The sequence below is a fragment of the Zootoca vivipara genome, chromosome 1, assembly GCF_965207765.1.
Source record: "Zootoca vivipara chromosome 1, rZooViv2.hap1.1, whole genome shotgun sequence".
In the NCBI taxonomy this organism is placed as follows: Eukaryota; Metazoa; Chordata; class Lepidosauria; order Squamata; family Lacertidae; genus Zootoca; species Zootoca vivipara.
The window spans coordinates 19,601,868-19,623,551 of record NC_142582.1 but is presented as its reverse complement, the minus strand read 5'-3'; the positions used below and the strand labels follow the sequence as shown (position 1 = coordinate 19,623,551).

General features: G+C 43.3%; 1 protein-coding gene across 3 annotated transcripts in view; it reads left to right on the top strand.

The window, feature by feature from the left end:
* The window catches only part of WIPF1 (WAS/WASL interacting protein family member 1), a 57,951-nt gene extending 36,312 nt beyond the window's left edge, over window positions 1-21,639 (top strand). For all 3 annotated transcript variants that reach the window (XM_035134980.3, XM_088660003.1, XM_035135006.3), the window contains exons 2-8: window positions 1,452-1,539; window positions 4,875-5,004; window positions 6,366-6,530; window positions 9,096-9,863; window positions 12,957-13,178; window positions 15,708-15,821; window positions 16,854-21,639. In XM_035134980.3, the coding sequence (XP_034990871.1) occupies window positions 1,489-1,539; window positions 4,875-5,004; window positions 6,366-6,530; window positions 9,096-9,863; window positions 12,957-13,178; window positions 15,708-15,821; window positions 16,854-16,909 (1,506 nt within the window). In that variant the 5' untranslated portion in view covers window positions 1,452-1,488 and the 3' untranslated portion in view covers window positions 16,910-21,639. The remainder of the gene's footprint in view (window positions 1-1,451; window positions 1,540-4,874; window positions 5,005-6,365; window positions 6,531-9,095; window positions 9,864-12,956; window positions 13,179-15,707; window positions 15,822-16,853) is intronic.
* The last annotated feature ends 45 nt before the right edge of the window (window positions 21,640-21,684 follow it).

Here is a 21,684-nt window from a genome sequence, read left to right as displayed (position 1 = left end):
AGAACTTAATTTTCCTGTTGACCATTTTTTAACAGGAAGTTGAATGAATTTTAGTTTAATGTGCTACAGATTCTGATCTTTAGGCGTAAAATGCTCACAGGGAGAATAGTATCTGTTTTGGTGCAGTGATGAGCATTGCAACGTGTACAACTCTGCCGTGTTCGGAAATCCGGCCGATGGTTACGTGACTTAAGTATATATTTTTAGATTATTATTGTCATTAACCTTTGGAAGCTGTAGTTTAAAAAAGTGTTTTTAAATCCTGCAAGCAGGTTTTTTCTTCTTCTTCTATTGTTGTAGCAGTCAATCTTTAAAGTGTTTCTGTAATTGTGAGAGTGAGGGAGAATGGATGGCAAAGCTATTGGGACAGATAATATGAAATTATATTAGCTGGAAGGGACCACAGGTGATGTTGTGTTCTCTCCCCACCTCTAAAAAAAACTTCTTAAGCATTTACTTAAAGAGAAGTAAATTTTGGGATCTTAAAATTCCTCTGGACACAGAGTGGGGGTGGAGCAGTATAGGAAGCACAAAATCTTTAGTTAGAGCAGGGAAGAAGTGATTCAGTTGTTTCCAGTACCACCCTTCCAAAATAATTGAGTGCAAAAACACATTGGTATTTGAGTCCCCCCCCCCGAACTGAATTTCTCCTCCCCTGCCACACCCCAAAGTTATGAGCGATCATAGTTGCTATTACCAAGAGCATGTTTTCTTTATTCTTCCTGGCTTTCTGCTTCTGAGGTTGCATGTATATTTTGAATAAAAGATGTGACTTTCTCCACAAATGTTCTTTCCTCACTTTCTGCCATTCTTCTGGCAGGCTAAGTACCAATAAACCCCCCCCTATTTTTTGTTTAGCCCCCATTTGTTTATTCATTAATTTATTCATTTTCTATCCCACTCATCTTCTTAGGAACTCAGGGTGGTATACACAGCGGTCTTTTCCACGAATTTTAGTCTCCTGACAACACTGTCAGGTGCATACATTTGGCTGAGAGACAGAATCATAGAAATATAAGAGTTGTGAAAGACCCCCCTAAGGTCATCTATTCCAACCCCCTGCAATACAGAAATCTTTGTCCAATGTGGGGCTCAAACCCACGACCCTGAGATGAAGAATCTCCATTCTCTATTTAAGTTCTTCCGTCTCGTTCCTTATCGCCCTACTTGCCTGATTTGACAAAATATCAGATTTTCAGTCATTCTACTGAGATCCAAAGCTACAATAGCATCATAATTTAAATTATTTGGAAGGGCCTTTTCTTGAAAAGCTATGTACCACCCGAGAGGGTGGTATGTCTGTTGCTTAATACTCTTTGAGGTTTTTGTTATTTCAGTTGTTGCGGTTCAGATTTGTCGTTATCTACATTTACTGATGTGTAAGGAGGGGACTGCCCCTCAGTAGAGCATTTCTGAGAAGTTACAAAATGGTGGTTTTTTTCCCTTGACAGGTTTCACAGTGATAGAAGAACATTTTAGGTTTAAACCATGCCTGTTCCCCCTCCTCCAGCTCCTCCCCCTCCCCCAACACTTGCTGTGGTAAGTCTCAACTTTTTTATTTACAATTTTTTTATGGTGATAAACAACCACTATCTATTGTATGGATCAATGAAAACAAAGCCAAGGTCTTAGCCAGTGCGGTGTACTGGTTAGAGCAGGCACCCCCAAACTGCGGCCCTCCAGATGTTTTGGCCTACAACTGCCATGATCCCTAGCTAGCAGTACCAGTGGTCAGGGAAGATGGGAATTGTAGTCCAAAACATCTGGAGGGCCGAAGTTTGGGGATGCCTGGGTTAGAGAGTTGGACTTAAGACTCAGGAGACCCAGGGTTCTAATCCTCAGTCGTCCTTGGTGACTGAACCTGAACTATAAACCATAAAATTAAAAACTGATGAATCCGAATGAGAATTGATCTGATTTTTAAAAAATATTTTTAATGGGTTGACTCCTTACTTGTAATCTGCATCCACAGGAGTTATTATGATGTGTACAACATTTAGGAAAAGGAGTAGGGATCTAGTGCAGGAATGTTGCACGTGATTTTACACTTGAGGAAAACATGCTTATTTAGTGGAATTCTGAAGAGGCGTGAGTCAACTTCTGGAACATCTGGAGAAATTTAAGCTGTTTCATGTTGCTCATACAAAATATTTTCTTTTTCTATTGAACTTTTTTTAAAAAAAATATGTGTGTGCTTCTGCTAACAAAAGATAATTCAAAACTTTATAGCAATCATGGCAGATTTTAAATATGGAGCCTGTAAAATTGGAATGGCTCTTTGATCAGAATTCTTTAAGCGCTTTTAATAAAAAGCATTATAAGAAACTGTTTTATTCCCTTCAAAATAAACCCATGAAATCCTGTGTTTGGCTATTGGAAGTGTTAGCCTCTATTTGGAAAATGACTCTGTTTGTGCAAATGAACTGTGTGTCTGTTTCTAAGATAGCAAACTTAAAGTGTCTCTTCTTTACTGACTTAAATACTGACTTAATTATGAACAAGCTTTTTTTAAAAAAAAACAAAGCGGACATTCAGGGCTGCTATACACTTTGCATCCACAGATGTATGTCTGAAAGATCCAGTTAATCCCAGGCTCTTGGTTCTTAACACAAGTTTAGGGGTACCCCGGGTACCCCCCTTCAGACACTGACCTGTTTCATACATAATGGTTGGCTAAACCATGGTTTAGTGCAAAACAATTTGTTGGAGACAGGTTGTGGCTACTCTGTTCCTCCTTTGGTCCCCTTGCTTCTGTAAGTGAAGCTATGGTTTGGCTTAGCATTGTGGCTGAGCCCATGGTTTATGCTATGCTGGGCAAACCACAAGTAGTAGCTGACATTTGTTCCATGACTTTCAGCTTGCAGTTTGTCTGGGGAAGACAAAACCATGAGCCTGGGTTCGGAAGTAATGCAAACCAAACCACAACCTTCTCTTTCATCACCCACCTATTTGCTTGCTCTCACTAAGCTATGGTTTGGCTTAGTGTTATGTACGAACTGGGCCTTTGTGTTTTTACTGCAGAAAAGGCAGCGTAACATCAATGAAGGGCTTCAGCAGACATGTTTAATAGCATCTGTGCCACACAGGCATAACGGAGGTGAGGAAAGTGGGCACACATCTCTCCCCTGTTTCTAAGAAACGTGTGATTTCTCCCTTTTAACATACTTGGATAGGATGGCAGCCAAGCACAGGTTCAACTATGTCGTTCCTATGGCTTCCTCACCTGTTGCAGGGAGACAACGTGGCCTGTTCTGGAAACACCATAAGGGAACGCTGCGTGAGGTGCTCCCTTCATCGCCCTGGTGTGCCCCACATTAAACATCTCAGGTGGTGGCGGTGAGCAGCTGGGTTGGGCATCCTCTTTTCTTTCTTTCTTTGGCACATCAGACTCGCATTGCTCAGGGACCTGGAGGCATCCTAAGGGAATAAAGAGAGTGGGCAGCCACAGCCTCTCCTCGAAGCATCTGCCTGCCAGCCCAATAACACTGAGGGACAAAGGGAAAGGGGTGGTGAAAAGTGGCATCAGTCCCACTGCACGCCTTCGCCTTGGCATTTGCTGCACCTTTGCCAGGTGCTGACATTGGGCCAGAGCCATTCTCAAACATTATGCTGGGGTAGTAAAGTCCAACAGTGACTGTCCCAGCTAATTGTCACAGAATCAGCAATGGTATGCAGAACAGCCTCCATGTTTGGGAAAGGTTTGTGGCTCAGTCGTACAGTATCTGCTTTCAGTCCCTAGGATCTCGTTGCCCTAGAGAGCAGCTGCCAATCAGAGTAGATGAATCATAGCATTGTAGAGTTGGAAGGGACCATGAGGGCCATCTAGTCCAACCCCCTGCAATGCAGGAATATTTTACCCAATGTGGGACTCGAACCCACAACCCTGAGATTGAGAGTGGGGGTGGACTTGTTGACCCTTGGAGTCCCTTCCATGCTGTACCGACTGGTGTGGCTCTGTATAAGGCCACTTCCTGTTAGTATTAAAATGAAACACAACTGGGTCTGGAGGGATGCTGTGTCTGAAGGAAAATGACTGCTTTTCTTTTCTTAAAAAAATAATGATTAATAATCATGCCCTACCTTTCTTCCTGAACCAGACTGACATACAACTGTCAATTAAGGGGGAGGGGACATGTTGGGAAAGGTCATTGCACAAACATTTAAGGAGTCATCCACGTGGAAAGAAGTACAAAAAACTATAATGTTGCAAACAATTGGTTTTGTATCTTCTGCCCTGTATAGACATTTTGTATTTAAACTATATAACATATGCCCACCATATGATATTGTGAACACCATAAATGTTGGGGTGGGGCAGAGCTGCTCTGCTACCTTCCTGACAGGTGGGTGGCTGTTGCGTACTGAGGAGGAAGAGAGAGGGGACAGGCCAGGAGGGAGGTTGGCATGTTGTAAACCAGGGGTCAGCAAACTTTTTCAGCAGGGGGCCGGTCCACTGTTCCTCAGACCTTGTGGGGGGCCGGACTATATTTTGGAAAAAATTATGAACAGATTCCTATGCCCCACAAATAACCCAGAGATGCATTTTAAATAAAAGGACACATTCTACTCATGTAAAAACATGCTGATTCCCGGACCGTCCGTGGGCCGGATTTAGAAGGTGATTCGGCCGCATCCGGCCCCCGGGCCTTAGTTTGGGGACCCCTGGTGTAAACGCACTGGCAGAGCCAATCCGGCACTGCTGGTGGTCTGATTCGGTATTCAAACAGCTACGGTATCTATCTGATTTGCAAAAAAATAGTTGGGTAACTATTGGCTCTGAATCGCCAAGGCGATTCGTACACCATGCATCATAGTGACTTAAATGCATATTTATTTCCTTGTTCTACTTCATAATTAGTATCATTCCTTTGCAGGCAAATACAGAAAAGCCTAGCTTAAACAGATCAGAGCAAGCAGGGCGAAATGCTCTTCTCTCCGATATTACCAAAGGGAAAAAACTTAAGAAGGCTGTTACCAACGACAGGAGTGCCCCAGTCTTTGAAAGTAAGTAAACTTGTGTGTCTTTCAATGGGTTATCCATGCAGAATGCTTTCTACACCACTAGCCAGACGTATTGAAGCTCTGAAATGCATAGGGTTTTCCTCTGTGGTTCTGAATGTATGCATGTATAGGCTGCATACACCTGGCAATTTAAAGTGGATTTGGTTCATCCCATGTGTGCATATTTCTCGCGTTGTCTATACAACATTGTCCTCATCCAAGTGGTAGTCTGCACTTTCCCTTCCTTTCCTGGTTTTTCTGATCCATGGATAATGTGAGGGCGAAAAATCCATTCAAATATTTCAAATGGGTGTACTAAGGTGTGAGCAGGGTTATGTCTGGAGTTGTTTTACTGGGGTAGCATCTATCAAAATATTGTCTGCTTCTGTTGGCTAGATGCTGTTGGGACCAGGCATAACACTCCAGAAACATACAAACACCCTGCTGTTTTCTGCAAGTCTGGGATATTGGAAAATATGTGTTTCAATTTTTGTTTTTAAGAAAATGACCACATTGTACAGGTAAATAAATACCTGTGTGCATGCCCACAATGGACCTCAGGTTTCTGGAATGCAGGGTGGGTGAGGAAGTACTAGTTTGGGGGCGTGGACAACAGCACACAGTAGAGTGGATGGGAAATATTCAGAGTTCAATTGAAAGCACTCATATATGCACAAAAGTGCATGCAGAAAAACCAGGTCCGTGTGATCCACATGTGCAGTGCCACTCTGTTATGTACACAGCCCAAAACTTGAATGGTCTTGGGTTATCCTAGACCAGGGGTGGGGAACCACTGGCCCTCCAGATGTTGTGGGACTCCAACTTGCATCAGCCCCAGCTGCTCCTTGGGGCATGATCAGTCACTGTTTTATTTAAATCAGGTACCGATAACCTACAGATCCTGTTAGGATGTGAAGACCTTTCTTCATTCTCCCAGACTTTTTACAAAGTGTTTTTTTAAAAAGTTCCTTGTATCTTTTAAATCTGCTTTTACCCTCTGTTGCTATTCCAGGTTTTAACTGCACCATCTTTATTCTGCTTTAGATTTTAGGTATTGGATCTGTTTTGCAGTTTTAAGTTATTGGGTAGTATGGGTGGTTAGTACAGTCAACCATTTCACGTGGGGGTTCCGTTCCCGGCCCCGCCACGCATGTCGGTGGGTGCCCCGCCCTGTTACGCTGTGCCCCACCCATTTACAGGTCACTTCCTGGTCCAACACTGTGCACGCATGCACAGTCGCAGGCCCTTCGTATGCATGTCAGTTGGTCATTGATTGTAAATTAATAATAATAATAATAATAATAATAATAATAATAATAATGGTGTTTAAATACTCTCCCTTCCCTCCCATGCTGTCTCTGCAGAACCTAAAGGGTCTGGTGGTGGAGGTGGCTTCACGAGCAGTAGCAGCAGCGGTGGTGGCAGTAGTGGCGGTAGTGGCGGCAGCTATGGTGGAGGAGGACCCCCTGGTTTAGGAGGTCTGTTCCAAGCGGGGATGCCCAAACTCCGATCTGCAAACAGGGATAATGGTAAGCCGGGGGATACATTCACTTGGCATCCTTGTTTACCTCCCGCGTTAAGAGAGGAAAGGCTCTGCTTCCTCTCTCTCTCTCTCTCTCTCTCTCTCTCTCTCTCTCTCTCTCTCTCTCTCTCTCTCACACACACACACACACACACACACACTGGAACAGCAGAGCTATTGACTGACTGGCTTTCTTGGTGCCAAGCGTCCCAGAATGGAGGTTTCATTTGATCATGCCTGCGCAGGAATGAGTGCTGCTTGTTACATGATGCATAGAACCATTTCTCACCTGAAATCCAGGCACTCTTCACTGCCCCTGAACCCCCTTTTCCACCCGTTGCGGTCTGCCACCTTTTCCATTCTTCTCTCCCCTTCCCTCCAAATAAGTATGGAAATTTCGTGCAGCATCACTTTCCAGCGTGAACCCAGCAGCCAAGTAAGCTGCAGAGCACCTGCCGTTTATGCCAAGACCCACAAACAGATCTTCTTTTTCACCTCGCCTACTCGATGGTCTGTCTCCCTACCTTGAAAGCTGTATCACAGGCAAATGCCTCTTTGTGTCCCCCTCCCTCCTACAGCTCTAGCCTGTTTTTATTATTCATCACATTTGCATCTTTCCCTTGCTTCGTGCAGCTCGGGGGTTTAGATGTGAGGGCACCTTATTTTAATCTCATAGCAATTCTGGGAAGGTAGATTCGGCTGATTTACTATTATTAATTAAATTGGTATACCACCCTATAGGGACGCGGGTAGCACTGTGGTCTAAACCACAGAGCCTAGGGCTTGCCGATCAGAAGGTCGGCAGTTCGAATCCCCGCGACGGGGTGAGCTCCCATCACTCAGTCCCTGCTCCTGCCAACCTAGCAGTTCGAAAGCACGTCAAAGTGCAAGTAGATAAATAGGTACTGCTACAGCGGGGAGGTAAATGGCGTTTCTGTGTGCTGCTCTGGTTCGCCAGAAGCGGCTTTGTCATGCTGGCCACATGACCTGGAAGCTGTACGCCGGCTCCCTCAGCCAATAAAGCAAGATGAGCGCCGAAATCCCAGAGTCGTCCGTGACTGGACCTAACGGTCAGGGGTCCCTTTACCACCCTATACCCACAGCTCTCAGGGCAGTTCACAAGATAAAATCACAATAGAAAAACACAAAATACTGTACATAATAAAAACAAAAACAACCCAATAATCCCCCCTCCCCAAAACATTTGGGGTCACCCAGTCCTGGGCGTAGCCAGGATTTTTGTTGGCGGGACAATATTTTTGTGGGGGGGGGGGGGCAGAACTGAGCCTTATGCAACGTGACTGGTCAGTTAGTTAAGTGCTTTTATTTATTTACTTAATGGGGGGACAGCTGCCCCTCCCTCCCCCCCGGCTACGCCCATGCACCTAGTACAGGCATAGGCAAACTCTGGCCCTCCAGATGTTTGGGACTACAATTCCCATCATCCCTGACCGCTGGTCCTGTTAGCTAGGGATGGTGGGAATTGTAGTCCCAAACATCTGAAGGGCCGGAGTTTGCCTGTGCCTGACCTAGTAAGTTGCATGACCGAGCAGAGGTTTAAACTCTGCTTCCCTCAGTATTACGTAAGCCACTAGACCAATTGCTTCTCCAGTATAGACTGACTTGCATAGATTATGAATATTATGTATTATCGGCAACATGCTATTAACCCATGTCTGTGACAGAGAGGGAGAATATGTGTTTGGCAGTACTGTACTGGCATCAAATACATCCATTTTGTCTGTTTGTACGGGTGGTTTATCTAGCGTAGCAATATTTCTATTATATTTATTTAAAACATTGCTATACCACCCTCATGGGGGAAAGAGAGTTTCCCCAGGATGGCTTACAATTAGATTCAAATTGCAAAACGATGCCGGCAAAAATGTACAATAGGTCACCTTACAGAGCAGAGAGGCTTCCAAAAGGAATAACAGTATGCACTCTGCACTGTGAAATAAAGTTTCCTTGATTCATGGTTGCATTTATGGGTCAGAGAATAAGCTGGAGTGGCCGAGGCAGGTCAGACTTGTCCTTTCCTGATTGCAGGAGTCTCCCATAAGGCTTGGATGTAGTGGTGCTGTTAAAAGTGCATAAGGAGGTCTTTCAGCCTGTGTTTGATACAACAGAGCTGGTATTATCTGTTGTGTCACAGGCTATTTATGGCTCTCCTCTTAATCTCACGGCACTTAACGAGCCCGAGTTTTTCTGTGAGACTGCCTCTTCTAGACAAATGCAAGTCACCGGACAGAAGAGAAATTCCTTCTGCCACCCCAAATATAAATTGCATTGAGCCAGAGCTGTTTTTTGCAGGGCCGTCAGTCAAGTAGGGAATATACCATAGAGGATCCATCGCTTACTGAAGAGCATGAAGAAAATGGAGCATGCTTTGCACACTCCATCCTCTGTTGGACTTTTTATTTTTTGAAGAGCTCTATAGTCCTTCAGCCTTCCTTGGGTGCTAGCGTTCACGTCGCAGTAAACGTTTGCATATACGTGGGGGGCTAAAAAAAAATTCCTTTTCCGTGTGGTTTCGGTTCCGTATGACAAACTGCTTTCTTTGCATTCTCAGATTCTCCAGGAAGCAGGGCTCCAGTGTTCCCACCGGGAGGAAAAGCAACATCTGCAAAGCCCTTTTCACTCCCAGGTGGTGCAGGAAGGTTTGCAGGTCCTTCTTCTGGGCAAAGAACTGCCGTTCCGGAGCCACAGAGGAGCCGAATGCCTCCACCGAGACCTGACCCTGGTTCCAGGGCCGATATGGGTGCTCCTCCCGTGCCAAATACTCCAAGACCTGTCCCATCAACGCTGTACAATCGAGGACCCCCTCCTGTGCCGGGAGCCAGCAGGCAAGTCAGCTTAGGCCTCACACCTCCGCCTTTCCCAGGAAACAGATTCGGAGGGTCCCTCCGCCAGTCGTCGCAAGGGAGTCTTCCTTCTCCTTTCGCAAACAGGCCTCCTCTTCCTCCGGCCCCAGGCAGGCCGACAGAAGACAAGCCTCCACCGCCGCCACCCCCAGCAGGAAGTAGGCCACCTCTCAACCGGGAAGCTTCCTTGCCACCGCCTCCTCCACCTCAAAACAACAGGCCTCCGGTTCCTTCCACGCCTCGGCCATCCTTTGGATCTCAGGTCCCTCCTCCACCACCTCCAAGCAGGCCAGGCCCGCCTCTGGTTCCACCGACGTCCGGCGGAAATGATGAGATGCCGCGGCTTCCTCAGAGGAATATATCGCTAGCATCTCCTTCTCCGCCGAGCCTGCCTGGTTCCTGTCGCTCTGGACCTCTCCCTCCGCCACCAGGCGAGAGGCCGCCACCTCCTGTCAGAGACCCGCCCAGCAGATCAGGTGAGGCTCCTTGCATTCTCCCAACGACAACGCGGATGCCATAATACATCATGCAAACATTGGGGTGAAGTGAGAGGGGGACGTAATAGCAGTGTCTAAAATTTAGCATGGCGGTGTATGAAATTTTGTGTGTTGTGTTAGCTAGAGAGAGGTTTTCTTCCCTTTGCATAATGTTAGAATGCAGGGGGCATTCTGTGAAGCAGAATGGCGGAAGATTCAGAGCAGACTGAACATTTTTAAAAGTATTTTTTCACGCAGTACGTAGTTAAACTATGGAATGTGCTCCCACGAGTAATGAGGGCCACCAACTAGGGCTATATATTGAGGTATATCAATATATTGTCCAAAACCAGTTTGAAGTCCATATCATGATATTGGTTTCATAATTTTTGACCTGGCCATATGTCGTGAATTATGATGTGTGTGTGTGTGCTATGCAAAAATCACAGTGTGGGGGGAGCCATGAAGCCAGCCAATGCTTCTCTTGATTCCTGCAACCCGTTAACTCTGTTGACTCAGCTCTCCCCTGCTTCCTGCAGAGGGCAACAAATCACAAGAGCAGGCGTCGGCAAAAATCACGATGCAGGAAAACCCGTGAAGCCAGCCAGCTTCATCCTTATTTCAGACATCGTGATATATCAGTATATCGCAATGTTTAGTTGGTGATATATCACAATGCTAAAAAACAGATATCGCCTAGCCCTGTCACCATCTCGGAACACTGAAGCCTACTGAGATCTGCAAGATCAGGATTGGGTGTCTGAATCTTGGAGGTATTTAATTCTTAGCCTCAAGGAGGCAACAGTTAAGCTGCCTCAGAAAAAGCCAAATTTAAACTCAGTGGCTCCAGTTGCCCTGCTTGGATGACTTATGCTGAAGGATAGACAGGGGGAACAATATCCAGTTGTTGTTGTTTAGTCGTGTCCGACTCTTCGTGAACCCATGGACCAGAGCACGCCAGGCACTCCTGTCTTCCACTGCCTCCCGCAGTTTCGTCACTCACGTTGGTAGCTTCAAGAACACTATCCAACCATCTCGTCCTCTGTCGTCCCCTTCTCCTTGTGCCCTCCATCTTTCCCAGCATCAGGGTCAAGTACATACATAATTTTATTTATATGCTGCCTTTCCACAGTTCATGCTCAAGGCAGCTTACAGCATGAAAAACAAAAACAAAAAACTACAACATAACAAAAGTAGTCACGAACAATAAATAAAACCTTTAAAAATATACAGCCTAACTGAACAATTCTCACATAAATCACAAGCAGGTCTATAGCAAAGATACCAAAAAACCAAACAAACCCAACAACAGCAATAGATTCCCCCACCCACCCACCCCAAAAAATCACTTCAGCCCAAGAGTCTTTTCAGCAACCTCAGTTTTTGTAGCTGGAGTCAGTCAGAGCCCTCCCAGGCCAGGTAAGAAAAGACCTGCAAGGCAGAAAACAGGTCTGCCAGGACTTGCAGCCAAGATGGCCTCCTGGATCTTTCCTGGAACTCTCGGCAGCTTTCAGTACCATCCACCATGGTTCCATATGCTGAACAAATAAGCAACACTGAATGAAATTAATTCTCTAAAAAGCACTTGGTGAAACCAAAATGTTTTCAGCAGGTGATGAAATATCAGAATGGCAGGTGCCTTTCTGACTTCAATCAGAACAGTTTCCCAAATCACTGATGCCACTACACTAAAAGCCTAGTTTGCATAGAAATAAAACAAATATGAAATAACTTTGGGTCAATCAGGAGGACTTCTCCACAGGATCAAAGTGATCTGGTGGGTTGCATAAGAGACAAGGTAGTTAAGGGCCTTCTTGGTAGTGGCACCTGCCCTGTGGAACGCCATCCCATCAGATGTTAAGGAAATAAACAACTATCTGACTTTTAGAAGACATCTGAAAGCAGCCCTGTTTAGGGAAGTTTTAAATGTTAGATCTTTTATCGTGTTTTTAATATTCTGTTGGGAGCCACCCAGAAAGGCGGGGAAAACCCAGCCAGATGGGTGGGGTATAAATTTCTTGTAGTGGATTCAGATATGTTACATTACCATTTATTCTAGCACATTGCATATAGGAAGCTGATGACCTGAATGGGGCACTTTTTCATTCCAAAACAGATGTGGCATGAAAAAATAGCTTTTGTGTGTACATGAAATATCCATATGCATATATGTATGGAAGGGGAAAATAACACAGATTTAATTGTTAGTAAAATGCAGTTGTAGGCCAGAACTCCTCTATAGTTTTCTTTTTTAAAATTTGAGATCAAGTGTGGGAAGTTTTACCTTGGCACGAACCCGTTAACTGCGGGTGTGTTTCTGCCCAAGCACAATTCTTTCTTAAATAGATCTTAACTGTAATAACATTTTTTTGTGGAGGAATCATCCAAGTGGTACACTCTGTAGAGAATTTGCTGGCTCTGGAGAGATCCAGTGCAAATAATTTTCCACGGATCTTCCCAAATGCTGTTAAGATACTCTTTGCTTCAAGCGAGAAGTTAGAAAGCTAATACAGAAAGACAGCAGATCCCCTTCTCTCTGCTTACAGATAAACTGTTCCTTCTGTGTAGGATGTTCTCGAGTATGTCTCTGGTATGAGATGTTCCATGGTATGAGTCGTACCTTTCAAAACAAAGGGGGGGGGGCGCAAAGGGCCCTATTTCAAAATTTGAAGAAAAAAATGCCGCTGCTGATTACTTCCAGTATACCTGAAGGAGCATCTCCACCCCCATCGTTCAGCCCTCACATTGAGGTCCAGATCTGAGGGCCCTCTGGCGGTTCCCTCATTGCGAGAAGTAAGGTCACAGGGAACCAGGCAGAGGGCCTTCTCGGTAGTGGCACCTGCCCTGTAGAACACCCTCCCACCAGATGTCAAAGAGATAAAGAACTATCTGACTTTGAGAAGACATCTGAAGGCAGCCCTGTTTAGGGAAGTTTTTTAATGTTTGATGTTTTATCGCATTTTTAATGTTCTGTTGGGAGCAGCCCAGAGTGGCTGGGGAAACCCAGGCAGATGGGAAGGGTATAAATATATTATTATTATTATTATTATTATTATTATTATTATTATTATTAATTTGTTCTTTTATATCCAGGACCCCTTCCTCCACCTCCCCCGCCAATAAGCAGAAACGGTAGCACTTCACGGGCATTGCCAGCTACCCCGCAGCTTCCTTCCAGAGGCGGGCTTGATAAACACAGAGGCGGACCACTTCCTCCTCCACTTCCTCCTGACAGGCCTGCTTCTGGAGCGCCTCCCCCACCACCGCCACCTTCATCCGCCATGCGAAATGGCTTCCAGGATTCTTCATGCGATGGTATGTGTGTGGCAATCGCCCTGCAGTCCCAATGTGCGGAGCGGGAATGCGTGCGCCCAACAACTTCCGTGAATTAAGTAGAACATCTGCAAGAATCCTTGCGTGTACAGTTGTGCATGGGGAGGGTTTTCCTCTCTGTGGGTGGAACCCAGAGTTTCCTTCAGAGAGGGAAAGACTCCTTCTAGTCACGTGGGAGACAGCTCTCCACTGCTGTACATGCTCTTCTGCCCTCTTGATAGGCTTTTTCGCAGTGCTTTTTTTTTTTTGGTAAGAAAAAGAGGTGCAGGCACTCACCATGAAGTTGTTAGCAGCAAGTGCCGCGCTTTTTACATTTGGTGGAATCCCCAGAAAAGAATAACTTCTTCCAACCCCTACATTTCTAGTTATTTTCAAAAACTTAGAAAAAGTGGAGTTACCTAATTTACCAGGAATTAACTGCAAAAACACTGTAATATTGTGGGCATGGGCGTAGGCGGGGGGCGGCAGGGGAGCAGATCCCCCCCCCAAATCCTCAAAAAGCATTAAAAATACTTAAGTAACTGAGGTTATGCCTCCCCCTAGCAGAAGCCTGCCCCCCATGTCCTCTCTTTGGGAGGATTTTTACATTTTTTAAATTATTATTATTATTATTATTATTATTATTATTATTATTATTATATTTTGACAAAGTAATAATCAGACATAAATAAGAAGAAAAGAGGGGAACCCCACCACCGAGTCCATTCCATTGTAACTATACAACCTCCCAAGATTTTTACATTTTAAAGGAAATGTCCATGATCTCCCAGAAACAAGCTCAGCAACTTTTTGGGATGTTCTTGCCAGGGGTGGGGTGGGAGGAGCTCAACAACTGTTTAATGCTTCAGTGCAAATGTTTTATAATTTGCTACCAAAATTGAGGTAGTCCTTAATTTTTTCCCCCTCAGGCTACAAATTCTTAAAATGGAGCAAACCGGTTCCTGTGCTAGTTAAAAAAATCATAGACCATTTGTAATGCTGTTTTTACTGAAGTAACTACCTTTTGAAGAGGACTTAGTTAACTGCAAGGATTTTAAGGAGCCCTTCCACACGCTTGCGAGCGATGACATTTTAATAACACCAACACTGCAAGAACATTGTTTGGGTCCCAGGTATTGTAGAATGATACTAGGGGTGTGCATCAGATTTGGATGAATCCTGAGGTCAAGTGGGATGTCTTGGACAGATTTTTGGCTTGTCAGAAGTGAAGTGGGATTTGTATGAGGTAGCACAAATCAAATCAGAGGCCCCTGAAGAACTCCATCTTTTACTTCGGTGGGGTAGAATGTGTGTGTGTCCTTCTTACGTTAATGCAGATGAGCACTTTTAGTTAGTAATGCTTTCCCCCCCTATCTTTTCATTTGGTGTATTATTAAGGTAAAGGTAAAGGGACCCCTGACCATTAGGTCCAGTCGTGACCGAATCTGGGGTTGCGCGCTCATCTCGCATTATTGGCCGAGGGAGCCGGCGTATAGCTTCCAGGTCATGTGGCCAGCATGACAAAGCCGCTTCTGGCAAACCAGAGCAGCACATGGAAACGCCGTTTACCTTCCCGCTGTAGTGGTTCCTATTTATCTACTTGCATTTTGACGTGCTTTCGAACTGCTAGGTTGGCAGGAGCTGGGACCAAGCAACGGGAGCTCACCCCGTCACAGGGATTCGAACCGCCGACCTTCTGATCAGCAAGCCCTAGGCTCAGTGGTTTACCACCCTATACCCGCAGGTCTAAGAACAGTTCACAGGATAAAATTGCAATATAATAACACAAAATACAAAATCAAAACAAAAACAAAAACATCCCAATAATGCATTTCAAAAGAGCATTGGGTCAACCAAAGGTCTTGTTGAAGAGGGGGATTTTCACCTAGCACCAAAAAATGTATAATGAAGGCACCAGGCAAACCTCCCTGCAGAGAGCATTCCACAAATGAGGAGCCACTGCAGAAAAGGCCTGTATCTTTCAGGGCCACTGCACTGGGATGAGATTTGCAGGCCTGCTTTACAGTGGCTCTGGTCCTACTTAGAGAGCAAGCTCAAAATGTGGTGATTGTGGTGGACTCAGGTTCAATGCTTGGCTGTTGGCCTGTAGTGTCCCTCAAGGTTCTGTCCTGTCCCTCCCCACCCCCACCGCTCTTTTAAGAAAGGTTGTCCTGAATTTGGGGGTTCAGTGACACCAGTATATGTATGACACCCTCTCTCATTTCCATCTAAATCTGAGGAAGCTTTTTTCAGTGCTATTTCAGTGTCTGGTGTCGGTAACAGATTGAATGAAATTAAAACTTAATCCCAGCAAGACAGAAGTGTTCCTGGTCAGTCAAAAGGCGCAGATCAGGAAATAGAGATTCAACCCCGTGCTGGTTGGGATTAGACTCCCCTGAAAACACAGGTGCGCAGCTAAGGTGTGCTGGATTCAACCCTGAGCCTCGATGCCCAGGTTTTGGCAGTTGCCTTATGTATGATGTGACATTGCAGAGAGTTCTACAAAGCCTGTTGTTGTTGTGTTTTCTCCAGATGAGTGGGAGAGCAGATTTTCCTTCCATCCTATGTCTGACCTGCCACCTCCAGAGCCATATGTGCCAATGAACAAAAGCTACCCCAGTAAGCTAGCAAGGAATGACAACAGAAGTAAGTATTCTTTCATGAGGTGCTTGGTAGCAGAGCTTTTGGTGAGCGATCACGGAGGTTATATAAAAAGTGCTTTGAACACTCAGAAATCACTACGTACATGTGAAAGATTGCTAATGTTATTAAATGACACACCTAAATTGCACAAGTGATCACAGAGGGGTACTTCTAGACCCTGCATTTAATGGCTTTGGACTGTATTTAGTTGTGTCATTCCACCCATGGAAGGCTCTCTGATCTAGAAGAAGCTTCCATAAACAGAAGGGGAAACGGGACAACTTTAGCCAGTTTTCCCTCTGAAAACATCTCCCCATCCCAAATCTGTACTAGCTTGTGGTGGTGAGAGGAAACCTTAAACATGAGTCCCAGTTTGGATAATACGCTAAGTCAAACCACGGTTTATCTTAGCATGATAGCATAAAGGACTGGGGAGGGCCAAAATGGCTGCGAGCTCCTCCTCTCCAGGAGCCCACCAGTTTGCATGGACTTGCTAAGCCATGTGGCTTAGCATGTGGTGTGAGCCAGGCCATGTGCAATTTACATTTTTCATTAAATTTAGGTGGAGTAGATAGTGGATTTTCTTAGACTTGAAAACAGTACCGCCCCCCAAAAAATATTGTCGTGCAGGTGTTCTCTCTTTTTTACCATTTCCCCCCCCCTGCTTTTGCAAGTTTTTTCGGTGCTTGAAAACCCTTCAAAACCTATTTGACGAGCAATGTGTCTTTTAAAAATGAATGCCTACATCTTTGAGCAATGATACGGGTGCCATACTATTATCAGTTTGAAATAAACAACTCTCCCACATGTATATATGAACAATGTTGTAGGCTAGCTAGCCACACATTTGTAATAGCTACATGTAATTATGACATAAAATATTTTTGTATTGTTCATATCCATCCATCCAATATTAGTTCAATGAATAGCAGAAGTGTTTTAAAAAATTGAACGGGGATGTTTTAATTGAATATCTGGAGCATAAGCTTCAGTGAATAAAAAATAAGGTGAAATCTCTTTTCTTTTTCCTTTTAGGTGGATCCAGTCGTAGGGAAAGAGGTGCTCCACCACTTCCACCTATTCCAAGGTGAAGTGGGGCTTCTGACCTCTTTGGGGATGTGACTGCTTTTCTGAAACTTCCCTTGAACCCAGCAGTCTTGTCAAAAGGCTTCCTTTCATGCCGCACTTTTTTTGGGGGGGGGGGATCCCACTCTCGTTATCATTTTCAGATCAAGCTGTCAGAATCCTGCTCAGGTTGTTCCTGCCGATTTCCACCTTGGTTCTACAAATCAAAGATTTTGTGAACAGTAATCCAAATCCCCATTTTTGGGAATTTTAAGTTACTTTGAAATTAATGGAGACTTGGTTCCAATAAGGTGCTTAGTATTGGAGGAGTGGTATATTATTATTGTTTTTGTTTTACCTTGAAAACTGTCTTGCAAGGCATAGTGGGGACTGTATAGATCACATTTTGGAGCTCGGTCGAAGTCTTTCCAGTACCATCAAAAAGAGCCAAGACTTTTAGCTTGTCTTGTAGTGCGGGACAATAACATTTTACAAAATTCAAGTCTCTGTTACATTAACCTGAAACATAGCTTCCTTGACAACCTTCCATATTTCTTTCCATGATAAATATGATTCGTAGCACTTCCTTTCCCCCCAATTTGCAGTCTTGTCTGAGATTACTGATCAAATTGATCAAATTAGTTTGACGATTAGAGGTAGGGGAAAAGAACTACATGGCACAACTTTTAATACATTCCGTCTCTGGAAAGAGTTGGGATTCATTGTGTGTGTGAACATTCTTACTCTCTCTCAGGCAATCAGCTACACCTTTAATGAATTGTAGCCCTTCAGAGACCAAAAGAATGTTGCTCTATGTTTGCCATAGCATCAGTAGCAACTTTTAACAAATCCACCGAAAATGCCTATGCCGCAATTCAGGGTGTGGTACGTACACGGAAGCAGGCTTCCAAGCATGTAAATCTAGCTGGAGGGAGGGAGGTGTCTACAACCAAATACTGTGTACACAGGTCCTCCCTGCCGTCCCAGAGGCAGGGACAGTGTGCCCAGAGATCTCCATTTTCTTTATTTTTTAAAAAAGCAAAAGAGCTAAGATCTTGCAGGTGGACTTTTCAGCATTGGAAATTGCGGTGTCTTCTAGCCAAACAGCTGGATTGGTGGAGTTTCATATTTTGGAAGAAGAAGAAAAAAGTATTGGGGGCTTGCAGGTGCTACAAAACAACAAGATTCAAGGTGTCATTGTCATCTTGGAAGTTAAGTTCTTCTTTTGCTAACAGTTATGCTGTTGGGCTTTTCCTCTGGGGTGAGTTTTAGCCCCGTGGTTTCTGAATCGGTGGTTCTGCAAAATGAATCGTTGTAAAGCTCTCTCCTTTGAACTATGCAAGGCAAATATTCAAAGTTAGTGTACATAAGCAACAATAGATGCTAATAAGACTCTTTCTGTGGCTTTTGGCTAACACCTCTGCCCTGAGCTTCCATTTCTTTCATGGTACCATTGAAACTGTTCTTAGCTATGAAAAGATTTTATTTGGCTCCTGTGTGCTGAAGACACTCCCCTCTCCTTTGATGTGGCAGCTGTTAATCAAGCATCCAGCTGCAAGCAGAAAGTGTCAGCAGGAGACATTTGATTGACCTGTTACAAGCTCTTTTCTTTCCACGAGGTGCAAAACAGCTGGACAGCATTTTAAAGTTATGGTTTTGTTGCAAAATTTCATTACTTTTCGCAGGAATTTTCTTGTCATTCTGACAGTTGATAAGTGTGTTTACTCTTTCACAACTGATTCATCTTTACACACATGAGAGAAATGTGGTCCTTAATTGGAACATGATTGAGAGTGGAATGACTATTTATGGAAGCTCTGAAGATGGCTCTCTTGTACACATTACTATGCAAATTGGAGACAAAAGGATGACTTTTCTGGTGATGTCATGAATGAAAAAGTGGGAAGATGGAAGATTTGTATTATAGTACTGTATAATAATATCCAAAGTTAAGTTGTGGTGGGACAGTTGGAGCAAGATTTCCTTAGAGATGCACATGAAAAGTATACTTAGATCTTTGGGGAAGATTTGAAAAGGAACTCAGAAATATTCACAATGGTGCAGCCAAGGTTGCACTTTGCTTTAGACCAGAGGTTCCGAAACTGTGGTGGTCCATGAACTTCATTCAGGTGGTCTGTGGCATGTCTGTGAAGAACACTTACAATTTGAATTTAATGGAATTCAAATGGTTGTAATAGTAAAGTACAGTATAAGAAATAAAACAAGCCATAAAAATACAACTAAAGCTCACACTGCAATTGTAATTGCTCGTTACAATGGCTACAACAGGCAAATAATAATAATAATCAAGAGGTCTGCCAAGACCCATAGCAATTATCAAGTGATCTGTGGGAAGAAAGGAAGCCACTACTTTAGACTATGTGCATTCCCATTGATGATAAATAAAGCAGGCTGGAGCTTTAGGATGGAGAAACATTGCTTTGCATTTTCAATGTGTGTACAGAAATATGTATGTAAAAGCTTTTTTTATGACTCTTTTTCATTAAATGGAAAAAAAAGTTATTGGGTAGCTTTAGGTCTTATGTTGAGGTGCATTTCATGAGCCCACTCTTGTGAAGGAATCCTTGCAGTTGAATATATTTCAGGGACCCAAAGATTCCACCCACACAGGTCTCGTTGCAAACTTGGAAGGACCTTTTTCAGCCATGAGCACAGCAACATCTTACAATACCTTTTGGGATCAAGCATAGTCTACAATAATGGATTTTTCAGCAAACTCTTTTCCTATGCACTTAACAATCCTTTACATATATGCAGTATTAATTAACAGTTCCAGTTTCAGCTCAATTAGTATTTCTCTGTGTGTTTATTTTTTTTAAAAAAAAGCAGGATGTAAAATGTTAAATTATTACATACATTTTTGTTCCTGGAATGGAACACTTTAGCCTTCTGAAGAACAAATGAAGTACAAAGTTTTACAGTGGGGATTTTTTAATTTTTTTAAAAAAAATGCTCTGGAAGCTGTACATTTTGTGTAAGCTGATTAAGAGCAAATTCCCTCTTTGAATATGTTGATTAAAGATGGCAGAGAAAAAATTGACGATAGTGCTTTCAACTGATCGCTCAAGTTAGAAATTTGCTTATGCAATAGAGTGGAGATGGTGTTTGTGGCCCTCCAGTTTGTGGCTGCAGCTCCAATCATTCCTGACCATTGTCCAGGAGGGGTGGATGTTAGGGGGCCCAGCTGCTTCCTATCCTGGCAATAGAACCCAGGGAGGTAGTAATGCTAGACAAGCAAACTGACAGATCAGTCCAATGCGCTGACATTGCATTATTTACTCCTTGTTGCTGCCAATGGATTATTCATTGAGTGAGTGAAGTTCTGGAGCTGTGTTCTTCAGCTAGTCAGTCTGGATCTTTGCAATGAAAAAGCTGGACAGCAAGGAACAGCCATGTAATGAAAAGCGAGGTGTCAAGAGGGCAGACATATGAAGGAATAAGCATGCAGTGGTTAAAACCTGGTGATTTTACAAACAACTCTCAGGATTATGGTATTTAGAAACTCTGTGGTGTGATTTCATTTGATCCTGCCAATTGTCTGTACCACTGGCAAATTAATTCCCGTGCAATATTATCTGAAATTCTAACCAAAGCATTGGCATTTAGAACGCAACGTGGCCTTTTAGAGAGAGAAGCAAAACCTGGAGCTTCCCACTTCCTCAGAGGATAACATTTTAGCACTTTCTCTCCAATAGGAATCTTCCTTGGTGTGTTTATTTGTTAAGTATTGTCTGGAAATACTTCAAAGGAAAAACAATAATAGGACTTGTTTGGTGTAAAGCATATTTCTTTTTCTTTCACCAGATACATTGATAGAAGCAGCATTTTGAAGTTTAGCATATCGTTTTATTATAGATATTTTAGAGTAAATATTTATTTGACTATGTACAATGATCAAACAGAGAAAGCAAAATATTCTTCCCAGTGGTGCCTTACTGCTACTTAAAAGCCACTTTTAAAATATCCAAATGACTGCTTTTTTTAAAACAACAACAAAAATTAGATCATGTTCCCACAGCCCCCAGAATTTCAAATATAAAATAGTACTTTATATATGGTATAGTCTTTGAGCCACATCACTTTTCCCCTTGGTTGTCTTAACATCTAACCCTGAAGCCCACTGTATAGAAATATTCTGGATTTCAGTAAAACTTGTTAAAATACTCTTTTTTGGTATGTATATTGAGGCAAGTTACATAGATCAAAGTAACTTCCAAATAAATTTAAGTCTAAGTTTAAGACCGAGGTCTTAAAATGAGCAAAAGTTTTAAACCCTACGGATGTTTTTATATGTGAGAGAATGAACCAAATGGATCGTGAACTTACAGAGCAAGTTCCATTATATAATACAGAGCTTTCTAAACGCTCCCCATGCTCCTCCCAGGGCTGGAAAGGGGTTCTTTAATTTAACCTCTTGTTTACTAGTAAAACTGAATTACTGTGTTGTGAAATGATGCCTGCCTAAAAAGTGTTGTCACCAACATGAAAAGTTTGGAAACCTCTGATATAATACATACTCACCACTTTTTATATATATGAGATTGCACAGGTGTATTAGAGTAAAACAATGCCCATAATGTAAATAAGATTGTTTTTTTTATTTGACTTTGCTTTGTGTTATTAACATGCATATCTTAAAATATGTTATCACTGTGACTCAAATTGTGAGAAACCAGGTAACAAATAAACTCGTGTCTGTCCAAAGCAAAAATAAAAATAAAATTGGAGCAACTGATTTGTCAGATGGAACTGTATTTGTTCTGTGTCTGAGTGTGTGTTT